This window comes from Sylvia atricapilla, chromosome 15 (assembly GCF_009819655.1).
Source record: "Sylvia atricapilla isolate bSylAtr1 chromosome 15, bSylAtr1.pri, whole genome shotgun sequence".
In the NCBI taxonomy this organism is placed as follows: domain Eukaryota; kingdom Metazoa; phylum Chordata; class Aves; order Passeriformes; family Sylviidae; genus Sylvia; species Sylvia atricapilla.
Window position 1 is genome coordinate 2,787,305 of NC_089154.1, and position 26,359 is coordinate 2,813,663.

Consider the following 26,359-nt stretch of genomic DNA (forward strand, 5'->3'; position numbering starts at 1 on the left):
GTAAAACTATCACATTTTACAATTTCACATAGCTCCATGTACCTTATAAATAAGCAAAAGCATCTGAATTTCATTTTAAAAACCACACTTTAAAAACCCCTTCCTACACCAAACATGCAGGGAGTATAATATAATAAAGCCATGTGAGGTTTTTTGTTCTAAAATGCATCCATAAACAAAATTCTTTTAATTTTCTTTTAACTAGCAATTCTTGCTTCTCTGTACAACTTCCCTCATGTTTTGGGGTTTGGTTTTTTTTGGAAGAGGGGTGTCCTTTTTAATGCCAAAGGCCTAATGTTCTACAATATTTTTATCCAGGACACAAATTTGCTTGCTGTCAAGTAAAACTAAACATATATAAAATTAACAGCGAAGCCTTTCACAAGAAAAATTTTGTAGTGTGATTGGCAACTGTACATCAATGTAACAAAAGCCTTAGAACAGACAGTCCTCTCAAAAATTAGGGGGATTTTTTTTCCCCGCAGGAATTTTGAGGTATTGCATTAATATAAGTGGCTTTAATGTCTTAAAATGCCACAAAGAAAAGCTTCCAATATTTAAGCTCAGTCAAAGCAATCTTTGACTAACACAGTGGCTTATATCCCACACTCAAGTAATTTTTTTTCTTACACGACAACAATAGAGGAAAAATTAAGGTGGAAATACATGGCAGCTGCTGAAAAACATCTTTGAAACAAAATTGCAGTGTATTGCACGATTCAGTAACAAAGCACCTGCTTTTCATCATAATACACCAGGGTATAGGCAATAACAGTCATTTAATATCCAAAACAATCCTATCATTCTACACAGGGATGGTTTCCTTAATAACATTACATCCAAAAGGCAAGAAAAGATACGTTTAACTGAGAGAAGACAACAGTGTGACCTGAAAATAAACTTCAGGCTCCTCATGCAGGATTAGCTCCCTAACTAACAATAACCACTGTCCCAGAGAATCCAGTCCAGTTCTTGGACTCTCTGAAGGTTGCTGCAGCCTCTGGGATCCAGGATCCTCAATCAGCCTGTGGCTGATCACTCTGTTTGGTGCAGCACCAAGCAAACACGAGCTCTAATGCTCAGCTGAGCGTTGCAGCTCTTTGCTGAACAACTGATCAGGATTGCTCAGGAGAAGGTGAGCAAGACAGCATCACCATCTCCATAATACTTTACAGGATGGATCTGCCTGAAGCCAGAGAATAAAGACTGAAATCTCCAGGACTGCAGCATCTCACAAGCCAGAAGCACCGGCAGTGTTTGTCATACAAATGGAGAAGTTTCTCTCATCTGGCACACATGGATATGAGAGAAAGAGCCTTCACTTCAAATTAAACCTCCTGTCAGGGATGTGTGCTCTGCTAAACACATCAGTAACATGGGTCAATTAAGAGAAATTATTGGTGTTGGTAAAAAAATAAGTCATTCACATCTGCTTTCTTTATAGCAACATCTGTCACTCAGTACTGGAGATATTTATTTTGCCATATGAACAGTTGTGTTCAAAAATAAACCAAATTTTGCCCACCACAGCACACTATAGGTGGTTAGTGGCTGTACATGTTATCAATCAATCCCTAAATATTGCCACAGCACCTCACAATTATTTTACTTCTGTAACTTCATCTTTCCTGCCTCCATCCTATCCAGGACACCATTATCACACATCAACCTTTTCCACTGACAGCAATTAATACGTGCTCAGAAATTTCACCCAAAAAATCATAAATCCATAAAACACGAATAAAAATAATTATGACATTATGCATCATGCCAAATATAATCATTTAATGACTTTCTGAAGTTTTATGAAACCTTTATACACCTGAGCACTAGTCACCTTGCCACTATTCTCATGACTCATACTTTGTGATCATTTAAGCAAATTAAACTGGTTTATTGTTTTCTTCTAAGGAAAGATGCAGCTGGTCACACAACAGCAATATTTTGCTTTTCTTTTACCAACACATTAACTGTGACAGTAACAGCACAGCAAGCTGCTCCCCAACTCCACCTGGGAGCTCTTAACACACCTCAAAAATTCTTTTGTTTCTGTACATGAGGCAGAATTGCAGCTATTGAGAAGGGAATCAGCAAAGTCTAAACAGAATAAAGAATACAGAGTTGGGGAACTCTTATTTTCTAACCTCTGTTTCTCCTCTGACTTTCAATTTATTCCATCACCTTGGAAGAATAAATTTCTCAGTAGCCAAGTTTCTGCACCTGTAAAATGTGATGCTTTCTGATGTGTGAGTCTCTCAAGCTGTATACAATTCTGAAATCGTGTTCTGTTACTTGCACCTGATTCCAAGTAGGAAACATGTTCTTGTTCCCTAAATACCAGTGAACAATGAAGTTTAATACAGCTTTCAGACAAAGTATGAACAAATGCTTGTAAAGGTAAATGCATTTTAAAATGGGAGCTTTAGCTTTGACTACTTTTTTATTTTTAAACATGGGAGGGGTGAGAAATAGCTTCTCTCTTTTTACTTTTCCGGTTCTATTTATACAATTTTCTCATTAGCAGATAAGTTCCCTTGGAGCTCTGCTTACCCAGCCCAAGCATTGTCAGAGCTGAGGTTACTGAGTAACAGGAAATGTGGCCTCAGCACTGCTGTGTCAGGGCTTATCTATCTGCACGGGAGTTACTCCTTTATCACCCACTGCTCATTAACTCAGAGTCACTGAAACCTTTGTAAAGGGAGGTTTGAATATTCCTTAAATTGGTGCACTCATTGATTAGCCTCTCTTTTACTAATAAACACAAAGGGCACAGACAGTTATCCTTGTGTACACCCACGCAAGGCAAATTCAAAAACATATAAACCCCCAGCAGTTTGCTCCTGGCCCTCAGCCAAGAAATAATTTTAGTTTCCCCACCCCATCCCCAGCAGGGCCCAGGGTTATCAATAACAGGTTTATTCAAAGCACTTCAGTGGAAAGTACAGCAACAAAACCATGTTGCAACTGTTCAGCATTGCCTGGAGTGCACAAGTGATCCTTTCTGGAAGCAAAGTTGATGACCAAAACCTTCCTGAATTTTTTCTGTAATTTCAAAATGACTCATTTCATTATGCCTACGTAGTTGGGTGTGCTCTCTGCAAAGCCCTCAGTCCTAGAAAGAATAAGTGACACTTGAAATTTGCATCTTTACTGGAAAACCAGCAGAAAAATAAAAGAATCACCTGACTTGCATGTATAATGTCAATGCCACTCTTAACTGTAAGAATGTAATGTCAACAGAATGAGCCTGGATTAGGGTGCAGCTCACAGGGAAATTCTCCATACAAAACACCTGTATTACACTGCCCCTTTGCCCAAGGTTTTCTGTCACAGTTTGGAGGAAGTACTGCAAATAAAAGGGAAACAATAAAAAACCTCCCCAGTCCAACAAACTGCTACATACAATAATCAAAACCAAAGACTCTGTGCGAATTACAGTATTCTGAGTAAAGCTCATTGAAAAACACATTTCACAGAGCCCCTGAACTACTCCAGAACTGCTCTGGAGGACAGTTACTTTGCAAAGAATGTGAACCTTCAACCTGAAATGTTTCTGAGCTACTGCTGCAAGCCAAGACCCTCCATGCAGTCTACCTCTAACCTCAAGAAAATATTTGGAGCAGTAGTGCTATCCTTCATATAAAAATGCAGACCAAGTGCTAAAATATCTTCTCCAGGTAATCCACAACTCTGATACTGAAATTTAGACTCACACCCATTTGTCTGATTTCACTTCTTTGAAGTGTTTTGGCAGTTTCTGTGTGTTTTTCAGTGAGCCTTGTTGAAGTGCAACAAGTGGGAAGCCATGGAGACAGAGTGCTGGTGCAGTGGTCACAAACCACCCTCTCAACTCACAAAAGCCACTGCAGGTTACTGAAGGATTACAAGAGAAATGCCCTTCCCCATGAGCTGGTGTAAGAAAACATCATGCTACTGATACATCCCAGACAGACGAGATGCACTAAAAAAAAATCATGAGCCAATCCTTCCTTGCTTATTTATATCTGAGGTTTTAAGAACACTATTCAACATAGTCACTGACTGATGCTGAGCCAGACCCAAAACATCCTTTATACTCAAAGTCTTGTCTTTTAACACCTCATGGTCATTGCAGAGCGTCTGGAAAAATAATTTACTGCATGTATACAATAACAGGAGCATTCCCAGAGGCAGGATCCTTGGAAAAATAGAAATACACCTATTTTTAAGCAGGGATCTTAATGGTTTGACATGCTCTGCTCTGTGTTGAGCTTTTGTTGCATTAAGCAAAGGGCGTGGTGTGGTATTTATTCCACAGGGTTTTCCTTTTCTAGACCTCTAGCACTTCAAACAGCACACTGGGAAAAAATGCAGTTGCAAAGGCTGGCCAGTGAGCGTACGATTACTTCATGAACAGCAAAAAAAAAATTCCACTGGATGGCCTCACATACTTAGAAATGGCAGAGACAAACACTACTTTTCTGTTCTAAAATATCTCATTGCAGAGGAGAATCTGAACTTTAAAGTCACATGATGATGAAACCATAGGTTTGCTAAACATGCAACGTGTATGGTTTGAATGACTTCAGCCAAGTTCCTGTTTCCCTTACAGAACTGCACAGTTTTTAGTCAGCAAGCGCCTGAATTTTTCACTGTGATGTACAGCAGCTGAAGAAGTTATTGTAATATACACTCTCTGCTTTCTACAGAAATAGAAAGGGCTCTAAGTTCCAAACAATAACTGCATTTCATCTGACATTTCTCTGTGAAAGGCTCAGCCTGTTGTTTCTGTGGAACAATTCCTTCAAAAGGTAAGTGCTTTATATTACTTTGAACATGCAATGTTTTATTTCAGAGGCTTAAATAGCGAAGCTGAGGTAATTGAAAGTTTTTAGTTTTCCCTTTTTAAGCAACATTTGAGCTACACAAAGTAAAATACTGTGTCTGGGAAAGGTCCTCAGAAAGAAGAAATGTGTAACGAAGCTGGAATTTGTGATAAAGTTGGGCATTAAGTAGAGAAAATGTGAAGACTATTTTCCAGTAAGTACTTCACTCCCTTTGAACCAATGGGAGGTGGATGATGAAATACTGTTCAGTGGAGTGGACAAATAACTCCAACCATCGCCTAAACCCAGTCTTTTAAAGGATGGACCTTGTAATCTCAGTACAGGCATTGTATAGGACAGGAAACATGTTAATGATGCAGTTTGGGGATTATGTTTAAGCTACTGTTCGTTCCTTTATATTCTAGAAAAGTAAAAACAAAAGCTTTCGGTTTCCCAGGAACTGCTACTTTTCCACAAGTTAAGGGTAGGATTTCTTAAGTCTTTACAACTTCAAATACCTGCCCAAGAGTAGGAATTGAGCTCGTACAAGAAAGAGGAGTACAGTATTTCACATTTTAGTCTCATATACTGCAAGCTGCCCCTTGGCAGCCGTAGTGTGAAAAGAAAGGACATCTTCTCCCCCCAGATCATGTGTTGTCTCGAGTCCATGCAGGACGTCCCCACCAAGAGCAGAGTTGCACAAGAAATGTTATGTGTATTGCTTTATGACTGGATGAAAGAATATTTTCCTTCTAAAGGCTGGTGACAGAATGCAGGAAACACTGCCCAACCAAGCCTTTTACAGAGGAAGAGTTCCAGCTGCCAGGGAGAAAGTCCCCTGATTTAGGAGCTCTTCCTTCTAGACTCAAAATAAACACAAGCCTCCTTGAAACCAAGCTCCCCTTCTGCAAAAGTTGAACATTAAAGTGGGGATGGGGAACCCAAACCCAGTGGAATCTCAGGGACTAGGTCCCCTCAGCACTGAAAGTCCTTTCACAACTTGCTGTTTTTAAACTGCTTTCTGAACACTGTGCTCAGTGTGTTGGAAGTGAAGGGGAATTCACTGTGCTTCAGAAAGTGAAAATCAAACATACCTGCTTTAACTGCTCAGTTATGGGGGGGAGAGCAGGCATAGAAAGAAGAAAACAAATCCAAGGAAAAAGTGAAGCCACATGACGTTAAGGAAGGATTTTTGATGTGACTGATAGCAAATTAAAGTAAGAGGGACCTGAGACTAAGGGAGAAAATACTGGAATATGACAACACAAAGATAAACCAAGTAGCATATTGCAAATTTCCCTCAGTAACTAACCATAAAACAAACAGAAATATACCTGGCTTCTGCCATAGTTACGATGACTAAATGGAAATAAAAAAGTCAGTTTATGTCATAGTATGTTGTAAGAAAAAAAAAAAAACAAAAACCCAACAAAAAACCTCAGGTCTTGAGGTGTTTGCACTGTAAGCTGACAGATTCCACTTAAAGAGTAGAGGACTTTCTGTTGTCACCTTCTCCACCCACACCACAGCAGAGCATAAACATTACATGCATTTTGAAAAAAAAAAAAAGAATGGCCCTGCAGTAAATCCAAAAACTAGACAAAAACTAAGGGAATACCAGATCCTGTCACAGCAGAGGAAAATGACATAATAAATCCTCTACATTTTTTTATGATGGAAACTCTCAAGTATTTTGAAAAAACAGATGTGGCTAGCTGTATGAATATCCTGAAATAAAACATCATGTGAGAAATAAACCACCCTCTGCTGTTCCCATGGAACATATATTTTTATTTTAAATTAAATTAAATTAGTACTATCAGAAGTCTGTAAAAATTTGCCAACATTAATACTACTACAGCAGAAGTTGTGAGCTCCTTCATTCCATTGTTATTCTAAGCATGAACTTGATGCTTTAGGATTGTTTTAAAAGTGGAAAGATAATTTCTAAGGGCTGCTTTACATGACAGATGAGCACCTTACAGTCACAGGAATCTCTAAAGCTACTCATTGTGATGTATATAAATGTACAGAGGGGTTCTGCCATCTGGGACTATTCCCAATCCATCAGCTGCAGGGGCTGCAAAAGTCAGTCAGTTCTGGCAGGGCCCAATTTATAACCTCAGTTTGAAAACCTTGATGCAGCCACTTCATGAGGCGCTGAACAATGCATCTTGGAAAGTGCTACGTGTCCTCAAATTTCACTGAAAGCATTATGAAAAGACAGAATGTTAAAAAGAAAAAAAAAAAAATCAGACTGTCAGAATGTCAGAAATATAGGGGTGAAATATAACCTTTTTGGAGAGAATGCACATGTGTTTCAGCCTGTAGGACAAACTGGGCACATCTGATTGTACCCCCTGCACACGAGCCTTTCCTGCCACAATCTCAGCTCCAAATTGCCATTTGCTCTTTTTAATAGTGAGACACCAGAAGCAAATATGAAAAGAGTCCCTGACATTATCATTGTGATTCTTTTAAGCTTCTAGGAATAATTTCAGGGGGAAAGTTAATAACTACAGCATTGACTTTAATCTTATTTGCCAAACTAAAAATATTTCAGAATTGGCTATAAACTGCTAGGAGATATTTCTTCTTCCATAATAAGCACTTTATTGAATTCAAACAAGAATTACACTCACACTGACTAGCCACAGCAAAGCTGCAAACAGCTTGCTCTTTTGGCAAAATTCTGTTTGTGTGGGAATCCTAAGGTCATTCCCTTTAAAACTGCACATGTGAAAAATTTCCCTTAGCCCAGAATTCTAATACTTACACTGATTATAATTATAAATATACAGTTGCACTGTTATTTCCCCAAAGTGAGCATGTTAATTCTAGGCCAAAGAGATTCCTTTTGTTTAGTTTAAATCCTTCCTCAGATGAGGCAATTTAAAAGACATACACTTAGGTAAGGATAATAATATTTAGATGGAGAGGAAGCATCAGTGTTAATTATTTAACAATGACATTCATGCCTGTGGTTATAACTGAAACTGTTTCAGCAGCCGTCTTGACACCAAATGAGAGCAAAACACATCCTTAACCTCTGCTTAACACTGTGCTGGGTAATGAATAACACACCACAGTGTGCAAGCAGGTGGGTAAAGGAAGAGAAACCGAGATGATGCACTTGCTAGCATAGTAAGCTGCAGTTACTGGAATATGCTGCATGAAGACTTTGTCTTAAATGCCCAAAGAGTATTTAAATAAAATTAAAAATACACTGCTGTGGTCATAATTGAACCCAGAATCAGTACCAAGGCCAGGTCCTGAACAAATTTATTCAAGTTTTGGCTTTTTTTTTTTTTTTCTGTAATTTAATATAAGGCCATATGATTTCCTGTAAAACCCCAAACTATGACCTTTGTTTCCTTTGCAATGATATTACCAGAAAAGTTTAATGCTGCTAAATTATTCTCAGATTCTCTGCAAGGACAGTGAGCACAGTTAGTTGGCCCATAAAGTTGTTGACAAGATAATGGAGATGTTCACAGTACCAGAACAGAATTCTTCCATTCAGCCCTGCAAAAGGCCTGCAAAAATCTGCAGGTAACTCTGTAGGCTCTGGTGGAACAATTCTAAATGGAAATATTTCCTAACCTTGATGCTAACATAGTGTGGTATGATAACAGACTCTCAGATGCTCAAGCAGGAACAAACCTTCATCAGATTAAGCTTCAAATCTCTCTTTTAACAAAAGATCAAAATTTCACTTACATTTTCCTCCATCCTTGAGACTCCTCCCAAGTATTTATGAAGAACTGTAGACGTCAAAGTTTCACCCAAAAGAATTGCTCATATTTAATAAACTGTTTTTAAGCTTCAAAATTATACTGACTCTTAACTTGCTTCAGAGACTCCTGCCAGTTTTGCCCATCAGTTCTTTCCTACATGGACCCAGCTCAGAGGCTGCAAGAGCACCTGGAACACAAACCATCTTCCTGGCTGCATCAGTCCTTCCTGGAGTGCAATCTCTCAGAAAATAACCTTTTCTACAAAGGAAGAAACTCTGTCTTTTAAAAGGGACAAAGAACACTGCTGAATCAAAACATAACTCCATGCTTTTCTAGAAATGAAATTATAATTATGTAAGATTATATACACATTTAATCAAAGCCACTTTGATAAGTCAACTTTTCTAATTAAAACCAGTATTAGAATTCCAATTTTGAGGAGAGATTAGAAATATCATAAATGTGAAGTAGTGTCAGAGGTAACAACCATAAATTAACTGTCAAACAGTATTAAGACACTGACTTATCTATAATGAGCACTGCTTAAAAACATTAATGCATCTTTATGAATTTTTACCAATTTAACATTACTTTCATTTTAAGAGTTAACATCACTAGAATCCCCTCATGGAAAAGGCATTATGTACAACTAAGTATGTAGCTTCTTGCCACTGTGACTTACAGAAACTTCTGTAAGGAGAACTGCATGGTCCTGTCTTAGGCTGATTGTTCAGACCAGCTTTAGGTAAAACAGAACAAAGTAAAGACACCAAAGTCTAATACAAAATTGAAATCTTTATATATAAAGAAGATTTTTTTCCCCCAGAAAACACTCTACACTGTAAAAATGCCTATTTGTTTAACTTTTTCCAGTGCTGAGGAACATCTTTAATCAAATGTTCCAAATTAATTAGGAATAGTGGGTTATCTCAGATTTAAATATATTTATTCTTTGCAACTAAAAAAGGTATGGTATTTTCTGCATCAATCAGTACAAGGTGAACAGAAATTTCCTCTTAGAAATTGAGCTAATTATGCTTTTAGGTGGTCTGGAAAATGTATATATCTATATCCATTACAGTTTTTCATGAGTACATATTATTTTCTCATAAAAGCTTTTTGGCTTGAAAGAAAGGAGCCTTCAAGCATTTATACAGTAACAAAATCATTATATCAACATATCACAGAGTCATTACAGCTAACAGCCTATCCATATTACTCTCAAAATTCCCTGTTTCCAGGAATTTATTATGCAGCTGTAATAAATGGTTCTTGCTAAAACTTTACCAACAGGTTTATATTGCACTAGTAATCATTTTCTCAAAGCTGAGCATAAAGACAAGCTTTTTTTTTTGCCATTTTATGCAACAGCTACATCTAAGAAACGACAGCATTATTAATGTATAAAGACATTTTAGTATAAAAACAGTTTGTTCATAACAGTTCTTAAACACTCTCATTAATTTTATACAGGCTCCTCAGTACAGACTGCAGTTATGAAAGGCTGTTTTCTCAGAACAGAAAGGAAGCAAAACTAAAACAAAGAAAGGAATGTGGCTCGTGCCTCATATTGTGATTATCTTTGCATTTTCCTCAGTATGTGGTGTGAGACTGCAGCTGGGCTCAAATGAGACAAAATTCCCACCCTTGTGACAGGACAGTGCAGCTTTTTGTGGCTGGAGCTGCTGCCCACACACTGCACTGCCCTGCAAACTGCCTTGGCCTTTTTTGGTGAGATGGGGAGGAAAAGCAGCTCCACCTAAACAGAGCCAGCGCCTTTCTCACCCACTGAGCAGCCAATATTCCATATATTCCACAGGCAACTTGAGTATGCTGGATCCCGGCTGTCCACAAAGCTGAGCTGCATCGAGTGAGGAAAAGGGGGGAGTGGTAAGAGCAGAAACCACATCCAAAATAAAAAGGGTTTCTCTGGCAAAAAATAATTGCAAGCTAACTTGGGTAATAACATAGGAGTGTAAAACCCACCAACAAATTGCTGCATTTATTCTGAACAAATGGTTCATATGCCTGACTGCACATTAATATATTCAATGCAAAAATAAGCCTTAAAACTGTACTTTAAAACTTGTTTCATCTTCCTTTTCCAGTTCAGTTTCAAACCCCGTTGGACAGGAGAGGCACAGTGTGGAAAGAAGGATGACTTGTCACAACATGACATGGATCAGCTACCCAAGCAAGAGCCAGCCTTTCACTTCCCCAGAAGAAATCGAAGCCTTCATAGCTTCTCAAAACATCATATCCAGACTTATGCACTGTTACATTGCCCTTTTTGTACCCACAGGATTAATAGCTGGCATATGGATTATTACCATTTTCATAAGGAATCACAGAAGAGCAAGGTTGGACTTAGTCCTCCTACTCTTCACTATCAGCAATATCATAATGATTCTTTCTTCCTTTACTGTTATCTCTAGACCTGACTATTATAAAGCAACCCACCTTATCTGTAGCATACTGTCGTTTGTTTTCAACTTTGGTTATTTCAATTCTTACTATGTTTTCATTTTGGCACTTCTCACACTATTACTGGAGAGATTTCCACCACGGACTGCTCTCTGCAACGCCATCCAAAAACCCATCTTGTGTTTTGGGCTTGTACTCACATGCACCTTCTGTTTGTCCCTGACCGAGGCACTGCTGGTTGGCACCGATAATTATCATCTGGAAGCAGACTGCCAGCTGGATCCATTATTTGCATGGCCTGAATACGAGATTGTTAAATTCACCTTTGGGTTTGGAATCCCATCATTACTCCAGATCCTGTGTTTCACTCTTCTGTGGGCTAAAGAAGCACCTGCTGGAGCTCCAGCCTTGCAGCAGCACATCCGCACTTACCCCGCCGTGTACGTTATCAGCGGGACCATTGTTATTTGCCGCCTGTTTTATAACGTCATGATTCTCTTCAGGACAACACTGAAACTACAGAGGAGCATTGGAACTACAAAGAACGAGCTTGTGATGAACATTGCAGAAATAGTGTTGTTCTGTGAGAGCTGTGCTAGTTTGGTAGTCATACTTTGTATCCATAAACCGTATAGGGATAAAGCCCTTAACGACCTACAGAAGTGTCGAAGGACAACCCATGCCAGCAATCACCTTGAAATACCAGAAACAGCCGCGACCCATCAAAGTGGGTCTCAGTAATACTTGCGCTTCTAAAACAACTGTCACTCCACTTTGCTTTTTAGCTCGTGGGTTTTGGTTTGGTTTTTTACTTCTTCAAAAAAAGGGCAATTGTTCCTTCTTTAGAACCCAAACTTGGCCTATCTCACAGCTAGCAGTACTGGAAGGAAAATTATGGTCAGTTCTAGTACTTACAGTGATCTGTGAGAAACCCTCCAGGGTCTGGGGCTGTTTGGGGTTTTTCTCATATATATATATATATTTTTAAATAAGCTATTTTTCTGCAAGCATTGCTTCAAAGTCAGGTAGAAAGGTAAGTACTGTTGCCATAGAACTGTGCTTCTGCAATTGTATCAATAACCAAGCAGAGCTGTAAACAAAAATGTGGCAGAAAGCAACTTTGAACAAAGGTCAAAATCCACAATCGGAGCATTTTCTCAGGTGTGCTTCCTCCTTTGACTTCTTACCCTCTAAACTACTTATTTCTAGAACACTGGCATATAACTGGTATATATAACGCCAGTGGCAGCAGCAGCGAAAATTTGTCTGAATTCCTGTGCCCAAAAGAATCAAATTAATGCAAACACGGGTCCATAAAGGAAAGCTTTGGGTTCTTTGTGAGGCGCTGAACTGGAAAGATCAACAGGATGGCTAATTAAAACTTTGTGCAAGAATGAAAGCTTTTCATTAATGTACTCTGAGCTTCCACTTTGCATTTAGACTTCCAACAATTATTGATTTAAGCCACTCCTGATGAGTTCATTCAGAAGTACTGAAGTCACTGGAATAGTCACATTCAGTAATACCTAACTGAAAAACAGGGAAAAGCCACCCCAGAACAGTAGAACTGAGGTGTATTTTTAAGAAGGCAAACAAAACTAAAGCCCCAGCTCCTAACTGGAATCAAGGCTCTGCTAGAGACAAGATAGAAATATTGTACATTTAGATGAGAGTTGATGGGTAAATAGTGCAAAAAGAGGAAGAAATCAGAATTAAACAGCTGTGGTGCAGGGGTTTGGATTAAGCGCTGCAGGATCACTAGCGGATGCAGGCTGAGACGCTGGTGCAAAGCTGTAAATGCTTGCTTTGAGAACATTGTTACTGCCACCAAATCTGGCCACGAGCCACCTCAGGCATTTGGCTTCAGCTTCACCTTCCCCTCTTACAAAGGTGGAGCGAACGGAAACGGGAAAAGCACAAAATTGTACTAAATTTGGATTATGACGCAGACTTAGATGGCAAAGTTACAAAAATACAGTGCTGTGATGAGGAAGTAATTTGAAGAGTTCTGAGAAAACCTATTTTGATGCTTAAATCAGTGCCTTTTTATGAAACCCAGGTGCTAAAGGAACTGAGAGGGTTTTTTTGCAGATATATCCTTTGAAAGACCTTCCTGATGGGGTGCAGATTTGTGTGGGGAGCTGGTGTAAATCAGCATGGGCTGCCTAGGAGAGAAAAGCAAGAACTGATTGATCAAGATGAACATCTTCCACACGACAACAGCCAAGTGCAGAAATGGAAGAATAATAATCATATAGAATATAGATCAAGTATCCAGACATATGGATCTAGCCTTGTACATCCAAATCCTGAAACGTATGGACCGTGGCTGTACCAAATGCAAATAAAGGGCAACGTGTAATCCCACTATGACTGTAAGGACCAACATTTCCACAAGATGTAAAAATCAGCTGGTAAAGATGTCTGCATTACATTGTGTCAGCCTGTTCCCCTGTTCAATTTTGTTCTGCTGCCAGCACGAACAGATGGATCATTAAAGAACTCTACATATAAACAGATCATTATAGAACGTGGTCAGAAAGGAAGTACGTAGATAAGAATCATCTCTTTGAACACAAGAGGCAATTTCATACGTGTGAAAGGAATTCTCAGATGGCATCAGAGGTTTTGTTTTGCACCTGAGAAGAGGGAGATTAAACAACAGACCAAAGATCACCTTGCAGAAAGAAGTCTGAAGAGATGAGTTGTAAGAGCTGTACATCAGTGGAAAAGCTGACAGACTGAGTGAAAGAATATGTCAGAAGATGCAAGCTGTTTATTCCAGCTCAGAAAGTCAGAGTTTCAGCTGCACTGTGAATAAGGAGGGTATTTTGTAGTATGGGAATTATGTGGGAATGATTCTACTTTATTTACAGCATCCATACATTTTATATTTAAGGCTGAAAGAATAAATATTTTGTTGTTTCTGAGTCCTGAGTTACTTTGGAAGGTGTCTAAAAGCGAATCAAATCAGGAAAAGTGATCTGGGACTTGGAAAATGAGTGATGGTGAGTGAATGGCAGTAACACACCTGTGAGGAGCCACAAGGCTGAGCAGGGCATGAAGGTGCTTCATGATACTCTCAGCAGGGTACACAGCCAGAGCAGAGCCATACCCAAGTGCCACAGACAATAAAACCTGTAGGGACTCACTGTCAGAGGTAGGATCTGAGAGAGAGTACACCCTGTCAGAAGGAATGACTGTGTGTGAGCCTGGGAGCCTGCTTGGGTAAAGCCCCTGGTGCCATCTGTGAGATGTCAGTACATGTACTCTGATCTCCTCCCTGTCCACGTGGAAAAAACCTGAGTATTTTCTGGATGGCTGGTTATATTGCCATGAAGAAATCTCTCTATACAGTGAAAAGACTTTGCAACTGAATACGGGAAAACAAAGGTAAACAGAAGGGAAGAGGCAGAAAAATGCAAAACAGTAACTCAAATAATTACGAGTATAAATTTTAGAAATACAGAAATGTTCTCATAGGATTATTCTTGATGAAGTCAGAGCTATACATTAAAGTTTAGGACAACGAACATGTGGTCGTAGAGAAAATCTATCTGCACCCAGCTAGAAAATGAGACCAAACACCCTTATGTGCAACAGAGAAGGAGCACAAGCAGTTTCCCAAAATCCTTCTAATTTACTCTGATATGAGGAAGAAAAGAGCAGCTTTAGCTAAGATTAAAAGTAATAATTTTAAAATAATTAATAATCCAAAGAATATTTTTAAGAACAAAATAAAATCTCTGTGCTCTGAGATTTTTTTTCCCTTATGCAGCTCGGTTGAACCCTTACTTCTCCCAGGCTTCACACAGTTGTGAACAGTATGTTCCAGAAGAAATACAGCATGTATTTTTATAGGCAGGCTGTCAAAATTAACTGAAGGGATATACTGGAAAGTTCAAAGAAGAATATTTTACTTCTGTCTTGGTAATATTTGTATCTTTCCACGACTTTGGTGTACATTTGAAAAAAACACTCTGTTCAGCAGAAGTGAAATGATCAGGCTGCTGAAGTTAAAGCTTGAATTTCTGAGTTGGTAACATGTTTTGGAAAAGAACTCAGGACTCATCATTACTGAACCAGCTGGCTCAAACCTGATCTGATCTCACTGCAAACAACATTTGAGCTAGACACTGGATGTGCACACCTGAATCACAACTTGAGCTGCTACATCCCTACACTTATTTCTAAGCCTGACCTTAGTTACATTCTAATATTGAACTTACAGACACTGAAAGGGCATCAGTATTATTTATCTTGATTTTGACATAGCTGAAGAAGATTTGGGGCAGAGTGAAAACTCAAGCAATTCAGCCAAAATAAGTATTCTACATAATATGTCTACATATATGTTGCACGACAAATAAATTCACTAATGGACAGAATGAAAGAATGCATTTCACTTCCATGGTACAAAGCATCCAGCAAAGGACTGCCAGACTCAGCCACTAAAATAAAAATTATTTATGTTTTGCAATTTGTTTTTTAATAGCATTTGAATTTAACCTGAAGTCCTATGATGGAGCTTTCAGCAATCTGCTTTAGTGGAAGGTGCCCCTGCTCCTGGCAGAGGCCTTGGATCTAGATGGTCTTTAAGATCCCTTCCAACCCAAACCATTCTAGATTCTGTGATCTTTCACTAGACAACATTTTGTGGCCTCATTTAATGGAATTTTTAGATTATCCCTTAAGAGTTTCGTAATATATGCTTTAAGAAAAATAAAAAAGTTTTACCAAAATAGTTTGAATGGATTTGAATGGGTGTAGTCCCTGCAAAAGGGAAAGGCCAAACTTTAAAAAATTATTTTTAGTAAGAAAAATGCATTCTCAGAATTACTGGCAACTGAAAAGCCTAAATACACAAAATACACTCCCATCCAAGGTTTTCTGAAAGCACAGAAACAATTAATTCCAGCTCAAACTAAGTTTGATTATTTGCAAAGACGATTATTTGCTACTGAGGCTGGGCAGGATAAAGTATGGGGGTGCTCTAGAGCAGGGTAATGGATGCTGATTTCCTTCAGTGGTTGAAAAATGTGAGAGAGAATTTGGACATCAGTCTACCTGGAAAACCTCATGAACAGTACAACAGCATTTCCTCTAGAAACAGTTCCCCAGTAGAGATCCTTACACAAATCTTCGTTCTGCAGATGGTTATATTACAGTGTAAGCATTCCAATACAATTTATGCTTCCTTCCTCTTCCATGCAGTACAGTGCCTTACTTTTTTTCAGCTTTCTGTGTCCTTGCCCTGATCTAATTTCTCCAGGATTCAACAGCTTCATACCCCAAAACGCTTCTAGACTTCTGACAGAATCCAAGAGTCTCTTCCATTTTAGAGGGCTCATCCAGCTGGAGAGGCTGCCACAGAGTGCTGGCACAAGAGCTGTGATGCATCAGACCTCTCAACGTTGTTCTCTCCCATACTCACACCTCCCACTTTCCTTCTCCTCAGCTGCCACCTTTTAGCAGCACAGTATCAGGCACATATGTTGAAGTCTGCTAAAATACACAGAATGTCTTATGTTATATGCCAGATTCAGCCTCTCGGTGCACTGAAGTACATCACAAGTACACCAGTGCTTCTTGAAAGACTCTCTGGTGTTAGACATGTTCACTGAGATATTTACAGAGCTTTACACACTGAGTGCTACATAAAAACAAAGCAGGAAAATTCCAAAGGCTGCATTACTGAGGTCTGACATTATATAAATGCTACTGCACCAGCTGCTTTCACACACAAAGCTTTTACACTTTCTCAGCAACAATGACAGTAAGGTAAGACAAGGTGGAGCTTTAAGACTCAACACTGTCACCACTGTGGCCGTGGGTCATTAAGGCAGTCACTGTAAAGTCCTGTGGAATACCTGTGACTGACAGGGAAAGAGCAGAAATACAACGTTCAGCAGCTGCTAAAATTACTTCGAAGCATTTTATGGACTATAGAAATGACAAACAGAGACGACGATAGATTAATCAGTAACAATAATTTGACTGCATAAACAACGGCCTGAAAAGGCTGTGATCTGCTTTAGGAAACAGCATTCAGAGGATTCGCAGGATCATCTCATAAAATATTTATAGAAACACAGAACCCATTAATTATAATATAATAATATACAAAATTACCATAATGCTAAATATGACCTCTTATGCTTTGCAGTTCTTCTAGCACAGAAAACAGCTACTCCGTGGGCCTTTTGAAAGAGAATTTCATTACAACTCTGGAAGAATGGCAAAGTGACACATTTGTTACCATGAATCCGAACAAGAAAATTATCATTCAGAATTATACATTTTAATAGTAAATCAGCTGATATTCACGGCTAGACAAGCAAGGACAGACAGACCAGCTGATTATCAAATCCATGCCCCCCATAATAAGAAACCACTGACACCCAGAAGTGAACGTTACACATGAAGAAAAGTAAAAAATCCTTCAGGCCCTTGCAAGATCAGTGGAAGCTCTGAAGGACAGAACTAAGTGCAGCAAAACCACATGACCAGCAAACAACAATAAAGACTCTTTTTAATCCTGCTCTTTTATGACAGCAAAAAAATTAAGACCTTCAAAGCCAGTATCACAAGATTTTTCTAACATTTACAATATTCCAGTCCTACAATGCAATCATATTTGTGCACGTCTCAAAGCAAAAACACTTTAGGCTCTGTACTCATCATCCCGTATTAAAACACTCCGTTCCACACACTGGAAATCTTCTGTTCAGAAAAACTGTACCAGCACGAATCTGCGCAAACATTCTTTTGATCTAAATAATCACTGGTTCCAAAACGTTTTACGAAGAGCCATCATGCAAGAAGATCTTTAAAAACTTTTTTAGTCACACTGCCAAAATCCTCTGTTCCTATGCCCTGTGTGTTGCAGGAAAACCAGCAAATAATACATTTGCCTCAATGAAGGCAAAGGGCTTCTGCTTTTAAAAAATCTCTGCTTCACTTTCCTACAGATGAGATCATTTGTAACCTAAAGATATTTGACCACTGTAATTGGTGTCATACATCTATTATAATGATACATTAATTGCTTACTCCACACTTCTGAAACTGTCACACTGTCTTCCTGAAGTCCTAAATGCTGAGATCCCATTCATGTTATTCCAGCAGCAGCAGAACGCTGCATCCACGTACAGCAAAGCCACTTAATGTTCAGGTGGCAGATCAACATCACCACAGAAAGCAACTGAAAAAAAAAAATAAATTTGCTCTTTTATGAGGAAGATTTGACTTTCTTCCCGTTCTAAGAATTCTGGCCACCAGTAGGTGGTGTTACTGGGAATGTCAAGAAGGTTTTTTTACCCCCTGCGGACGAAATGCAAAACTCCACCTGCAACCCTGGTGTTTAATGCAAAACTGAGGCTCCTCATCCTCTGTAGGGTAAGCTTATTTCAGCCATGTGATTTTGAGCTGAGCAATTCTAAGAAGTGAGAGAATGACAACATATACCTGAAAATTTAAATAGAAACAGGCAAACTGGGATCAACTTGAAGGTAGGAAAACAAATTTATCTTATCTGTTTAGCCAATGACCCTTCTCAGATGCTTGACGTCTTCAATCGAATATTTCCCTTTAGATTGCCCAGAGGCTTTTAAAAATAGCACAAGTAACAGTAATAATTGCTTTAGATCTGTGTGAAATATCCTTCATTGCATTTTGCAAATAAAGCTCTAAATCGTTGTTCAGCTGAGCTCTAGATTTGAACCGACTATAAAGCCTAAAAAACCACCAGAGGCAGAAAGGAGGGTGCAATGAACATCAGGCAAAATAAAACTGACAAATACGAGAGAAAAGGCGTTTGAGTAGTTCTAGTAAAAAAAGAAACCAGCAGAAACAGGGTTAATTCTAGCCTTATAAGGCTGTTCAGCAGCACTTCAACTGCACACAAATTAGAACAACCCTGGGAATCTATAAAGCTTGTTTTATTGCCAAGGACATGCAGCAAGATCTGCATTTTGCTCTTGTAAACTATCTTTTATTTGATAAGTTTTAAAGCAGAATCGACTTTTATATGATTTTTTTTTGGTTTTTTTTTAACTGCTGAATCATCAACAGGTGGCATCCACTGCAGCTCTGCACACCTAAATGCAAGTTTTCACCGAGGGGACAGTGGAAGTTGGCACATCCATTACGTGTGCACCCAGCAAGGAGCAGCCTGCTGCTGTCTGGAGGAAAACCAGCTCGGGAAAAATGGAATTAAGGTAAAATAAAGTGTTTCACAGTACATAGTTACCTGTAATGCTTTTAATTGCTTGGCTTTTGGCGGCCTTTCAGACGTAATTAAAATCTGACCACAGACAGACCTTTTAAAATCAATGGCTCAGGCTGTTAACTTATCTTTTATTGTATTTAAATCTGTTTTACTGCCTTGTTCACAAATAAAAGGCTATTACATAAAGACAACAGTTTATGTCTGACTTCCACAGCTGCTTGAAACAAACACCGAACCGTCTAATAAGTGTGATTTAATACGGATATTTTAGCATGAAGATTTACACTATTAAAATGATTCAAAACACAGCAACAGGTACTGGGAACCTGATCATTGAGAAATCAAAGCTCTGGAACTCAGATCTTTATTTAAGTATCTGTAGCTATTTCTGGTGACTTGAATACATTTAAGCAAACTCAGAGCTGCATTTCTGACTAGAACTATTTTAACGTACTTTTAACACTATTCCAGTAGTGGTCTGCTCTTTCCTCCCCCAGACTGCACACTGGCTGCATTCAAGTCATTAAAATGTGGAAATATGCATGAATTTTACTAGCAAAAAAAAATATTAAAATATATTTTCATGTAAATAAAACTCAATGGTTTGATAGTAAGATGCAGATTAAAGCAATTCAAAAATATTTAAAACTTAACACAAAATAGCCTGGTTTATCATTCTTCTGGTTTTATTTGTTTGGAGTGTCTTTTGTTTCTTTCTTTTTTTAAATAAACTTCTAGCAATGCTTCAAGTGAATAACAATCAACGTTTAGAAGTAAACAAATCTGATAACTGCTATTTTCCATTACTACCCGGAAGTCAGTGAAACATAATAAATCAAAATGGAAAACAAATTGAGTATAATAATGCTGGTGTAAATCAATATGCTGCCTGTATTGCCTTCATTTCTAAAATTTGCCCTGAAAGCAGCAGGAACCAACTGCTTTTCATCTGTTGCCTTCTCAGCCACAGACACTGCTATTTATTAGCCTTACAAGCTAATAGAATAAATAAATATCTATCTGTATATAAAAATACAGTTTTCTTTATCAGATTAAATTCACTCATTTGATTTTTCTGTATTTCTTCATTTTCTAAAACTGAACCCCTGATGGGCACACACAGTTTTAACAGACCTGCCCTCACAATGTGTTTTGAACTAGAACGAATTTAAATTTTTTTTAAGTGAATCTTTGCATTTATATTAGAACATGATGTTTCCTACAAGCCCAGCTGTGATGTTAAGTTAGCAGAAGCTAATGGCACATGGAACAGTGCTGGAATATGAGATTAATCGTTTTCCATTTGCAAATTGCAGGTCCAAGGATGTTCATTGATTATTAAAAGAAAACAAATGGAGCTAAAATTCCACTGCCTTCCAACTTGCATGAAGAAACACTGACGCTGAAAAGCTTTTATTAAAGAGACCCAAGTACCACCATGGTAAAAAGATTCCTACATGATCTTAAGGCATACAGGAACTGCAAATTCTCTCATTTAAAATGTATATAGTATCCTGTAAAACAAATTAAGACATTCAGTATTTGTAGTATTATATTTCAGTCAGTTTTAAGTCTAATTAATCTGACTTTTAAAGCATTTTAATTTCCTATACAAAAGTCTGTATCTTTTGCAATTCCAACCAAAAATGTTTACTAGGAATTCAGCTGAAACAAAACAAAAAACTGATTTTTTTGGTACTGCCACCAAACTGTGAGTACTACTATCTTTTCTGCAGATACTTTAACCATGGAAACTTATTCTGCCTCCATATCACCTGTTATATGTAACAGCACAACTTTTAACCTGAATGGATCCCATTTGTGTAACGAAAGCTTATCCTCTAGGTTAGCTGATAAATCAGAACACCAACAATATGTTATTGGCCTTTTCTTATCATGTCTTTACACAATATTCCTTTTTCCTATCGGTTTTGTGGGAAACATTCTGATACTGGTCGTCAACATTAGCTTTCGGGAAAAAATGACAATCCCCGACCTTTACTTCATAAACCTGGCAGTGGCTGATCTCATTCTAGTGGCTGATTCTCTCATCGAGGTGTTTAATCTTGACGAGAAGTACTACGACATCACCATCATTTGTACCTTTATGTCTTTGTTCCTTCAGATCAACATGTATAGCAGCATTTTCTTTCTGACATGGATGAGTTTTGACAGATACCTAGCACTGGCCAAAGTAATGAGGTCCAACCTATTTCGCACTATGCACCACGCCAGACTGAGCTGTGGGCTCATATGGATGGCATCCATTTCGGCAGCTCTAGTCCCATTTACAGCCGTGCACTTACAGCACACCGGAGAGGTCTATTTTTGTTTTGCAGATGTAAAAGAAATCCAGTGGCTAGAGATAACCCTGGGGTTTATTATCCCCTTTGTGATCATCGGCCTGTGTTACTCATTAATTGTCCGAGTCCTTATAAAAGCACACAAGCACAGGAGCCTCCGTCTGCGGCGACAGAAGGCTCTGCGCATGATTTTTGTGGTTGTCCTGGTTTTCTTTATCTGCTGGCTCCCTGAAAACGTCTTCATTAGCGTCCAGCTTCTCCAGAGGAAAAGCGAGCCCGTCTCTTCCAACAGCCCATCCTTCAGGCATGATTACCCTTTAACGGGACATATTGTGAACCTAGCAGCTTTTTCTAACAGCTGCTTGAACCCCTTAATTTACAGTTTTCTGGGGGAAACCTTCAGAGACAAACTGCGACTGTACATTGAACAGAAAACAAAAATGTCAACACTGCATCGCTTCTGTCAGGCTGCCTTAACGTCTGTCATTCCTGACAGTAATGAGCAATCAGAAGTCTGATTTAGTGTCATTGTGTAAAACATATGACTGTGAAGTTGTGCAAATAGTGAACAAAATGCTTGCTACTAACAGAAAAGAAGTGCATTTGTGTGTGTGTATATATATTGTATCGCTCTATTGAGTATTGAAGGTTTATATTCAAAATGTTTTTATGACAAGACTTTAATGTAGAAGAATATGTTTTAGTCAGATTTATATTTAATTATGAACAGGATTATTAAAAGCTGAGCACTGAAGAAGCTTTATTTTGTATTATATATGTATGAATGACAATATAAGAGAAAATTTTATCAAGTTAGGAAGACTCTAGATGTAATCTGATTATCAGAGATGATACTTTGCTGGTGTACATAAGGTACTTCCACTGAAATAATGAAGCTGCCGTAACAGTGAGGAAAAATCATTACAACATATTGATGTGGAGATGCAGAAAACATTGATTTTTTTTTTTCACCCAAACATGGTAAGACAAATGACTTTGCTTACAAGAACTACATGGTACTATCGTCACTGTATTCTAGCATGTCTTCCATGATTAAGTTTTTAATCTTAATATAATCAAGCACAATGATGAGGTTTTGTCTCCTGAATGTAATCTACTGTTTACATCAGTACTTGATCAAAACCAAAATCATCTGTAACTGTAGTGCTCATCTCAAAGAACTTCACAGAAGCAAAACGTAGTGTTTCATTCTGTCTTCTAAGGATTGACCCAGGTGATCTCTCTCAGAACAAACATAATTGGCCCCTTTGTCAAAAATGCCAGTGCACCAACATCATGTACATTCACACCTGCCTTCAGATTTGAGTGCACACTGCGCAAAATCTCTTCACATTCCAGAACAAAGTGCTGTGATTTTTAAGAAACTGTCACTTTCGGCAAAAGATATTGTAGATGTTGTGTATATATTGCTGATGAAAGTGACAGAAAGCTCCATTTTTAGAAAGGAGGAACATAAGTAATGGAGAGTGTGATTAGTGATCATCAGATCTGAACTTCGTGCATACCCATCCCACCTCCAGAAGCCCCCAGCTTTTCAAGACTGTAAGATGCCTTTTAGATGCTTTGATCATTTGAAGATTAATTATACTAAGCAAACAAATGATAGCACCACTTACTGGAAAACAAAAAGTTTCTTTTCTTCTAGCAAATAATTGGATTATAAATCTGATTGATGTTTAGCACAGGTTACCCCTGAACTTGTTGAGAGGAAGCGATAAAGCTCCTAGAGCTGAGCATGCAAGATCATTAAAACATTACTTGCTGCATCTCTCAAGTGAACAAACTCATTTCACTCCTGTGCTTATTGACTGAAGCACCAGAACTCAGCAGAATAAGATGTTCTGTCCTATTTTCAAATGTTATTAATTAGCACAATAACAGACTTTAAAGGATTTTTAAATGTAGACCTTTAAAACAATGACTGAAGCTACTAAAGCAATAAAGAAAACAGTGAAAACGATGATTCCACTCCTATTTCTCATGAAATACCTCAAGTTTCCTAGTGGAAGTTTTGGCCACAGAAGACTTGACCTATAAACAGAAAGGCCACAAGATGATGATGGCTGAATTTGAAATAGCTGGATATTCCTGCAGCTCCAACAGGAACAGCAGTGTGCAGTGTGAGGCAAGTGCAGATTATCTGCAAGGAACTGCTAATCACAGTCTAATGAAAAACGTGTTTAGTCCCATCCTCCCTGCAGAACACCAAATAGATCTCCGCTCAACAAAGATGCAAGCATAGCACAAGTTGCTAAAAAACACCCAGCAAGTCATCTCCCACAGTCATGCTCCATCACACACAGCCCTTTTCCCTCAGTATTTTCCTTTTTGGAATTACTCAGGTCCTATGGACTGCCAATAGACATTAATCACACCATTAAAGATGGCTATTTCAGACAACACCCAGCGGAAGGAAGGGATAATTCTGAGGATAAAGACACATCTAGAGCTTACAGATTTATCTGTTTGTGCATCCTGGCATTTGCCATGAATATGTAACTTATTTGGAGTTACAGGAATACACTTTCCCAATCGTAGTTGTTGCTTCTTTTGATTTTTTAGGAATAAGATCCTTTCCCCTCCTCCCAATACAGGGATCACATTTTTGATCAAGTAGAAGCCTTTCTGCTACCCCTGCAGAACACAAATCAAGGAAGTCTTTGTGCAGAAGCCTACAAAAATAAACAAACAGTAATAGCAAATGCATGCTCATCCTCCAAAGTAGTTTGTTTCTAAGTGATCACATTCAGTAATATACAGTGAAATTTAGGGAAGATCAGATTACTACAGCATTAAGAAAACAATATTTACTCAACCCAAAACAACCTACTGCATGTTTAAAACCAGATTACAAACCCAAAGTACCTGATGAGTTCCCTACTGCTGATATTTTGCTACAGGCTTATGAACCATGCCTGAAATTACTAAATTTAAACATACTACTTACTTTAAATACAAATCACTCTCGCAGCTGAAAAAACTGCACACTTCTTCCCAAAGCTTTTTTTTTTTTTTTTTAAACAGTAACTCTGTACAAAGGAATATTTACAGAAATGTCATACAACTTCCATGTGTTTATGTACACAACATGCTTTCTGCAAGCCATCATCTTGCAATAGCTCACTACTACGGTTTATCCCTGGACCAAAAGGATCTCAGCTTGGTGTGTGTCTTTTTTTTTTTTATTTCAAACAACATAATCACCAGTAAATAAAACCTTTTCTAGAGTGTAGAGGAAAAAAGGGAATGGGAGCAAGAATTTTGATACAACTCCTTCAGTTTTTATCTCTGGTCTCTCACAAACTGCTTAATTGCTGAGTTGAAGGAAAAGATTCCATACGCCTTTCTAAAACACTGGACTGACAACAACTATGGGATTTAAAAACCTGCTTATCACAGCTGCTTACAATCTTTGCTAAAATAGTCTATATCAAGTTTCCAGACATGAAAAGTCTAGTATTAGGAAAAGCTCGCAAAAAAAGAGGAGAGGGGGAATAATCAAAAAATCCCTGAAAACATTAACTGCTTTTGAAAATAATATGTTACCACAAGAATGCCTTGAATGCACAGGGTATTACTAAACATCTAGAAACAAAATAAATGCAAACAGCACAAACTAGCACTGATCTGATGCAACTGGAAGCAACAGGCTCCCCTCAGCTGTGTAAAAGATATGAAGGAAAAGAGTTATGTGAGACCTCCTTAACACATTAGAGATGCTGTAACTTGGCATTCTTCTGACAGTTTGAGGAGATACACTGAATACCAACCGTGCAGACACAACATCCACCTCTCGAAAACGCAAAGCCAGTCAGTCTAAAGACAAAGCTCGATTCATTTATGAGGAGCATTACAGGATGGGAGGGCATGTGACAGAGAATCTGAATCAATGAGTCAGGCGATGCCAGATTCTGTGCTAGGCTTTGACATAATACGGGCAAGATGCAAGAAATAGCACCTCTCCCTTCAAAAGCTTGAAAAAAAAAAAAAAATTGAGCACAAAGTTTTTACAAGGAAATGCTTGTAAAATTTCAGACTAAGTGTCTGTGTTTCAAACAAAATTCACTGCCTGTACAGTGCAGGCTCTAATCTTTTTTCCAGCCATCAAGTTGTGTTAGAGTATAACCAAATTTTTTCCCGTGTAAGGATTTTGCTGTATTCTCTGACCTGTTTATTAAGACTGCAAAAGGGAAAAGGTTGTCTGGACAATTTTAAATGGTTAGGATTGTGACATAAAAAATGTGCTAAAGAGTGGTTTACCGTAAGTAAAAGCATGTCAAGTTCAACCCTGATTATCATTAATTCCACTGGAACTTGTTTCTGCATAACTAAAAACAAGCGAGTGTATGAAGAAGCTGGTTTGAATTTTAATAGCTATTCATGAAGGTGAACCAATGAATTAATTTGATTTTGATTGAAAACAATGAAGATAAGGGCTTGATTTGAATTTAAAGGACAGTATCTATCCTTTCCTTTCACTCTAAGTCTTACCTTACCCATTCAGACCATCAGACAAACATTTAAAGTTTTCATCACAGAAGAGCGCAGGGCCAAATTTATTCCTTATTTGTCCTTTTTAATGGTAAAACTGAAACATGTGAGGGGAACAAACTGCTTTTAAGACATGCACACAGAACACCTTCCCCCTATACCCTTAGCTCTGCTGTCAGGGACGCTGTGGTACATGCCCTGTGCTGTGTTCTAAAGAGAGAAACCAGATATGAAAATCTGAACACTCTCCATTCATATTTATAATTTAGGTGTCCTTTCTTCAACAGTATTGTCCAAACTATTTATTCCACAGTGACTTTTAGTCCCATAAACGTTTAACCCTTGGTT

At 38.3% G+C, this 26,359-nt stretch overlaps 2 protein-coding genes and 1 long non-coding RNA gene across 4 annotated transcripts in view; 2 read left to right on the forward strand and 1 right to left on the reverse strand.

The window, feature by feature from the left end:
* C15H7orf50 (chromosome 15 C7orf50 homolog) overlaps positions 1–26,359 on the reverse strand; it is a 123,263-nt gene that overhangs the window by 83,175 nt on the left and 13,729 nt on the right. The gene's annotated exons all lie outside the window — the stretch shown is intronic.
* On the forward strand, positions 4,276–13,896 carry LOC136367891 (uncharacterized). The gene is made up of 2 exons (XR_010744748.1): positions 4,276–4,790; positions 10,651–13,896. It is a non-coding gene; the product is annotated as an uncharacterized lncRNA (long non-coding RNA).
* GPER1 (G protein-coupled estrogen receptor 1) lies at positions 18,536–23,467 on the forward strand. Its single transcript, XM_066329709.1, has 2 exons — positions 18,536–19,185; positions 20,513–23,467. The coding sequence occupies exon 2, from the start codon at positions 20,944–20,946 to the stop codon at positions 22,015–22,017; it is 1,074 nt and encodes a 357-aa protein (XP_066185806.1). The 5' UTR covers positions 18,536–19,185; positions 20,513–20,943; the 3' UTR covers positions 22,018–23,467.

Excerpts from the sequence above, each read along its gene's own strand:
- GPER1 (XM_066329709.1), top strand. The coding sequence starts at position 20,944 with ATGGAAACTTATTCTGCCTCCATATCACCTGTTATATGTAACAGCACA.